This window comes from Halichoeres trimaculatus, unplaced genomic scaffold (assembly GCF_033239565.1).
Source record: "Halichoeres trimaculatus isolate MK-OKI-2021-1 unplaced genomic scaffold, fHalTri1.1 fHalTri1_scaffold_23, whole genome shotgun sequence".
Lineage (NCBI taxonomy): Eukaryota > Metazoa > Chordata > Actinopteri > Labriformes > Labridae > Halichoeres > Halichoeres trimaculatus.
In genome coordinates this window covers 23,409,375-23,416,023 of record NW_027437201.1, presented here as the reverse complement: position 1 = coordinate 23,416,023, position 6,649 = coordinate 23,409,375, and the positions used below count along the sequence as shown (strand labels likewise).

The window sequence follows — 6,649 nt, the reverse complement described above, 5'->3', positions numbered from 1 at the left end:
ATATAAAATATAAAAGTATAATATATAAACCATATTGTGAATATTTACACTTCTCGAGCCTCCTCCTCGAGCAAACTAGACAAGTCATTGTCCCTAAGATATTGAATAAAAGGCTCCCAAATGCTGTCAAACAGATTTTATTTATCTTTCAGAGTGTAAGTGATTTTTCCACGGGAAGAAACACAGACATTTCATGAAACCAACGTTTAAAGCTAGGCCTCTCGCTGTTTGACCCACAGTGCTCACAGCTTTTTCCAGGTCTATTATTCTTTTGGCTTGTAAAAGACAAATATCCATGAAAATTATTTCCTTCCTTTGTATATTTTGGTTTTTGGGGTAGATTCCTAGTATGAAGAGCTTAGGATCCAGTACTGCTTGGCAAGATAAAAACTGCTGTATTACCTGCCGAACCTGTAACCAGAATTCCCTAATTTTGGGGCATTTAAAAAAAATATTACATTTAGCAGATTGAGATTGACCTTTATGCTTTTCATAAAGCTTAGAGTCATGTTTTTAAGAAGAAAAATCAAAATAAAATAAAAAAAAAAATTTTTTTTTTTACCATTTCTATGACCCAAAAGGCACCACATTTAAAGAATGACCCATACATTATTTTCATTATTTATTTTTGACGAAGTACACATAATTCCTAAGTAATTATAAAGAATAGACACACAGCAGTAGAACATCTGTAACGGAACCTGGAGTAACAGCGTTTTTCAGGTCACGCGAGCAATTTTGACTCCTCTCGGCTGCCTTACAAACACAGTCCAAGATGGCGCTGCGCACGGTGTGTGCCGTGTCTCTACGAACTCTGTCAGAAATAAAGGTCAACAATGTGAGATCAATCGCCACAACAGGTATTTTAATCATGTTTTTAACCGATCATAGGTTAATGTAGATGACTGTTTTATTCCGGGTTTCCGCTTCGTTTGCTCAGGGTGAATTTGATCCGACTAAAGCAAACCGCAGATGAGGATGCACGCCTTTTATTGGAAAACGGAAAATATCGAAAATCAACAACAGTTTTTAGTTATTTGATGTAGTGATTGTGGAAAAAGATTTTTAATCAGCACAGCACTCCCTAACTCCAAAAGTTTTGATACCATCGTTGTTATTCTTCTCGTCAGTGAACTAAAGAAAATAAAATCCTCATATATTGCTATCAAATTGCTAAATTCAAAACACAAACTTCTATAAAAATATTCATCTTTAAAAATTAAATGTGATGGTAAGAGTGTGCTGTTAAAGTTTCATGTGGTGTAACAGTTTCTGTTGTTTCTCTTACTACAGCATCCCTCTGCAGACGCAAACCTCCTCTGGGTCCAATGCCAAATGAGGAGATCGATGTTGACAACCTCGAATCTTTAAAGAAGTATCGCAGCTACACTCGTTACTTCAAACAAGCTGAAGAAGCGAAGAAGAAACCCGCCTGGTGGAAAACCCACAGGAGCTACCTGGAAGCAGCTGATCCTGATCATGGTGGGGGATGAAGGAGGAAGATATCTGTTTACTGATTCTGAGGGTTGGAGAAGTTGCCCCGCTGCAGATCAAGTTTACACTCCTCTTGTTGTGTTTCAGGCATGGAGCGAGTGGACATTGGATTCCCATTCTACCAACCTCCCAGGACCAAAGACCTGAAGGAGAGGAAGCAGGTGATGAAGCAAAACAAGGCAAACGTTGAATTGGAGAGAGCTGCCCGTCAGCGCACTTGTAAGCTCACACACACGAACTGAAGATCTAATTCTTAAGCTTTAATGAGTCATTGAATGAACTCCTCTGTTTGTCTCACCAGTTAAGATCCCTCTGGACCGAGTTAAGGACACCTGGGAGAAAAGCAGCGGTCCCTTTCACATAAGGAGACTGGCAGACCACTATGGGGTCTTCAGGGATCTCTTTCCTGTGGCGTACTTTCTCCCCCAACTCCCACTCCACGTCAGCTATGGCCAAGAAAACAGCTGTAAAGTGTTTTATGGGAATCGACTAACCCCTACTGAAGTACGCTGATGCACTGTCCATGACATGATGAAGAGCTCAAACATGATGGGGATGAGGCTCATTTTCACCACCTTTTATGGAAACCCCAACTGTTTTCTTTCCTCTCTAGACAGCAGCTGTACCTCAGATCAGCTTCAATGCAGAGGAAGGCTCCTTATGGACACTTCTGCTCACCTGTCCAGGTAAACATCAGTTTTAAAGCTCCCATATCCTGCTCCTTTCCTGCAGTTTAATCTGGATCATTGATGTCTTCATGAAATGGTAGTAACATGTTTTGGTCCAAAAAGCCAATAAATCAAGCACAGCAGCATTGTTTCCAGGCTCTCATAGCCCCTCTGTTCAGAACGCTCTGATTTAGTGGGCGTGGCCTTCATATGTAAATGAGCCACCGCTGATACCACCCCGCTCTTCCACGTCACTGAGAGCGGCGCCACGAGCTCCGAGTGCACAATGTTTAGAAAACAGAGAAGCTCGTTTACCGTAACATTACAGGCTAAAACAACAGGCTAACTGCAGCTAAAGTTAGCATCCTGAAGCTAACACAGAGACAGGGGGGACACTGAGGAAAAGCTCTTCCATCTGCTCCACAGCACACAGCATTTAAAATACTCACATTTCCAGGGTCCCAGGTTTGTTGGAGGATGGTTGGTAATGCGCCTGGATTCAGGACCAGTCTATTGGCTAGCCCTCTGTTGGACTGTCCAAAGTTGGAAAAGCAGTCGGCCGTGAAGTGACTAGCACACACATGCTCAGTTTTACTGAGTGTAGCTGGAACATTTCCTGATAAATGAACTCTGGACACTTAGTCTGTCTTCTTCTGAGATGGGAAGCTTGAGCATGGAACTATGTGGCTGTTTACAGCCAAAAACAGAGCAGTGATGGCTCTTCAACTTTGGCATTCTCCTCCCAGGGAGGGAAGTGGGCGGGGAGGGGGTTCGGAGGTATCTGCTCCGGTGGACCAATCAGGTCAGACTTGCTCCTGATTGGTCAAAAAAGGGGATCACTGACGTCAGCAAACCCTGGAAATTCCAAACAGCTCGTTTTAGGTCAGGATTTTACATTCACAAGCTCTACTAAGAACAGGTTTGGTCATTAAATATCACATTTTGTGGGCTGGGAGGAAAGACAAAGACCCACAAATTTCACTAAAAGACTTAATAAAGTGATTTTTGCAGAATATGGGACCTTTAACAGGCTCAGAATCCCTGTATCATGACACCTAGTAGCTCTTAAAGGTGTCTCTAAGAGAGGAAGAAACAGATATTTGATTAAAAATAATCTTTTTTCCTTCTTTTCAGATGAGCATCTTCTGGATAATGAGGCTGAATACATCCACTGGCTGGTGTGAGTATCTCCAGCTGTGTTTCCTTTACACTGAGAATTACATAAAACCTAAATATCCCAATTAAAATGATGATGAAAACACCAAAATTTGGAAACAACTCTCAAATTTTGAAAAAGAAAATGTTTTTAAGCTTTCATGAGGCGGACTGACACCTCATGACAGACCTCACTAACACCCCTGTGTTTTGATAGAGGGAACATCCCAGCTGGAGCAGTGCAGGCCGGAGAGGAGCTGTGTCACTACCTGCCTCCGTTCCCCGCCAAAGGAACAGGTTTCCATCGCTACATTTACGTCCTCTTCAAGCAGGAGGGACGAATCGACTTCCAGGAGGACGTCAGATCATCGCCATGGTGAGCAAACCTGTGTGTTCCCCTGCAGATTAGAGACCTTAATCATTAAAACTAAATTACACCCTTGTATAAAATGGTTTGGTTTCATGTTGTCTCTCTGTTTCCAGCCATTCTCTGGTGGATCGCACGTTTAAGACGGTGGATTTCTACAGGAAGCACCAGGACAACATGACACCTGCAGGCTTGGCCTTCTTCCAGAGCCAGTGGGATGAGTCTGTCACCAACACCTTCCATAACACACTGAGTGAGTCCTGCTCTCAAACACAGCCTCATTAACCCACTTAAGATGGTCAAACTGAAACTTTGTGTCCTTTCCCCTGCAGACATGAGGGAGCCTGTGTTTGAGTTTATCCGGCCACCTGTGTACCACCCCCCGCAGGTCAAATACCCCCATGGACAGCCGCTACGCTACCTGGACAGGTATCGAGACGGACAGGACAAGCCCACTTATGGAATATACTGAATCTGAAATGTACATTAACTGAGCTCATCTCAAAATGAGGAGAAATGTTTGTCATATTTATGTCAAAATAAAAACCTTTATTACTAACGTCAGCTTTGTTTTTGTGTCTGTATTGTGTTCAGCATGTTAGCAAAATATATTTATAGCTGTAGGAAGTTAAGGTAAAGAAAAAGGCACTGGGCATTTCCTCTTTCCAACTTTGGCCTTTATTTTAGATTTTTAATATTGGTAGAGATACTTCTGTCAGGTCTGATAACTACACTACAAAAAAGGAAATCTTAAAAAATGTCTTTTTAGACTCAATATGAGCCACACTCAGCTGACCAGTTCAGAAAAAATGTCTGATTTCAAGTTATTTAAAGACAAAATGAGGTCTGAATTGCAGCAACAAGTAAAATAAAATAATCTGCCAAAAGAACGAGAACAATTTGCTAGAAAATTTGATTAAAGCTTAAATCAGGGATCTGCAACCTGCGGCTCTCTGACTCCTTTTCTGTGGCTCCCTGTAGATTTAAAAAATATATATATTAATGAAATAAAGAATTTTTATTTATAATTTCATTATTAAGAAATTATTTCTCTCATTATTTATTTATTTTGAAAACTTTTAGCAATTTTTTTAAAATTATTTTTTGTAAACTTTTTGCAAATTTAGAAATAAAAATTTCAATTTTTTAAGATTTTGCAATTTTTTTCAGATTGCATTTTTTTTTCAATTTCTGCATTTTTCCCAAAATTTTTTGAAATAATTTAAAATGGAGCAAGTTTGTGAAAGGACAGTTTTTTTTAATGTTTTTTTATTTATTTATTTATTTTTTTTTTACAAATTTATTAAATTTTAAAACAGTTTTAAAATGTATTATATTTTGCATTTTCAGCCATTTTTTTCCACATTTATTCATTTTTTAAAAAATCACAAACTTACTGAAATATCTTATTATCTATTGATGAACTTTATGATATGACATTGTTTTCTAAATTTTTAATATTTGCAAATTTATTGAAAATAAAAAACTGAGACATAACATGTACAATTTTATAAACACAAAATCTTCTTGTTCAGCTAATTATTCACTAGATTTTGTTTCAAATGTATACACTTTTTGTCTTTATTGTGAAGATAAAGTGGTTTTTGTGGCTCCTGAATGACTTTAATCCGGATGAGCTGAGGAAAAATGGCTCCTATGAAAGTAACAGTTGCAGACCCCTGGTCTAAATGGACATTTTCTACTGATAATAAGACAAAAACACTTGATAAGATTACAGTTTTTTAGATACAGCACGTAAAAGGGGAATTGTAGAGTCTGCAGTACCTATTGCTCGCCACCAGATGTCACTGTTTGTCATGTTTGAAGCCTTGTGTCTTAAAGTTTATATCAGTTGCTTTGGTTCATTTCTCAGATCAGAATTGAAATTCTCCAAACTCTTTGTTCAATCTTCATCATTGTGTCTCTTGTGCTCATCTGAAAATCAGTTTCTCATTTCTTTGAACAAGTTGCAGATGTTTTTTGGACATCTGTGAAAATTATTTTGTAAAATTCTCTTTTGTTTCCGACATTATCAGGTGCTTCTGTCAAGTTGATCAAAATGGATTATCATGGGTAATGGACCCTCCTTGATCTCTGTGCACACTTTTTTATGGGACAGTGGTTAAAAAAGCACGGTCCCTGAAACAACCATTCTCCTTGACCCACTCTGGTAGATCTAAAATCCAGCTTCAGAACAGTGTGTGAGGGTTAAAAAGCCTCATTTAGGTCGATGACCATGGTTGTAAGAGAGAGACTACAGCGCTTAAAAACCATTCAACACCACAGATTGCTCAGTTTAGCAGAGACAGCCAATCAGAGGTGATTAGCCACAGCTGTGTCATCTGCAGAGTCAGTTATAAGTCCAGCAGGGAGCACAGGAGCCAGTTTCTCTTGGTACCTGAAGAAATGAAGACCATATGGGCTGTTCTTACCTGTGTCCTGACTGTGTGGCTCGCCAGAGGTTTAACATTGAGTTTTTTATTCCTTGAATCATTTGTTTGCTGCAGACGTTGTTGAATAACCGATGAACTGTCCACAGGGTCTTGTCGGCCAGCAGCAGGCACAAATAAAAGAGATGGCAACGGTTCAGGTGAGTCTATCGGTGATGTACGTTTACTCTCTGTAAGTTTATGATCCTCATTTGGTCCATTTGTGCGACAGATCAGTCTCCCAATGAGGTCTCCATAAAGAAGGCCCTGGCTCTCCTCCAGGCGATGGAGTCCATGTTGGCCAAACAAACTGAGGAAGGTGAGTTTGTTCTGTTTGTATTTTTATCAACTTCAGTTTTCAAAAGAACTTCTTAAAAACTCAGCTGGAAATTATTTGTTTGCTGTGATATTTTTTGATGGGACTTGAGTTTTGCTAAATGAATTTTCCACTCTTTCAGTTCAAATGGAAACCAATGAAGTGGAAGCCGAGGCTTCAACTGGCCACATGAAGCTCGTTCAGAAACCGTCCAAGGTCG

General features: G+C 39.6%; 1 protein-coding gene across 1 annotated transcript; it reads left to right on the top strand.

Moving 5' to 3' along the window:
• The first annotated feature begins 730 nt into the window (after window positions 1-730).
• On the top strand, window positions 731-4,243 carry mrpl38 (mitochondrial ribosomal protein L38). The gene is made up of 9 exons (XM_074663405.1): window positions 731-860; window positions 1,294-1,482; window positions 1,582-1,713; window positions 1,796-1,998; window positions 2,108-2,180; window positions 3,297-3,342; window positions 3,535-3,693; window positions 3,801-3,937; window positions 4,017-4,243. Exons 1-9 carry the CDS (start codon window positions 776-778, stop codon window positions 4,154-4,156), a joined length of 1,164 nt encoding a protein of 387 aa, XP_074519506.1. The 5' UTR covers window positions 731-775; the 3' UTR covers window positions 4,157-4,243.
• The last annotated feature ends 2,406 nt before the right edge of the window (window positions 4,244-6,649 follow it).

What these genes read in the sequence shown, in the direction of transcription:
- mrpl38 (XM_074663405.1), top strand. Translation starts at nt 776, where the DNA reads ATGGCGCTGCGCACGGTGTGTGCCGTGTCTCTACGAACTCTGTCAGAA. An exon ending in GAGATCAATCGCCACAACAG is followed by an intron (nt 861 to 1,293) that starts GTATTTTAATCA and finishes CTCTTACTACAG; the next exon opens with CATCCCTCTGCAGACGCAAA. An exon ending in GAATACATCCACTGGCTGGT is followed by an intron (nt 3,343 to 3,534) that starts GTGAGTATCTCC and finishes GTGTTTTGATAG; the next exon opens with AGGGAACATCCCAGCTGGAG.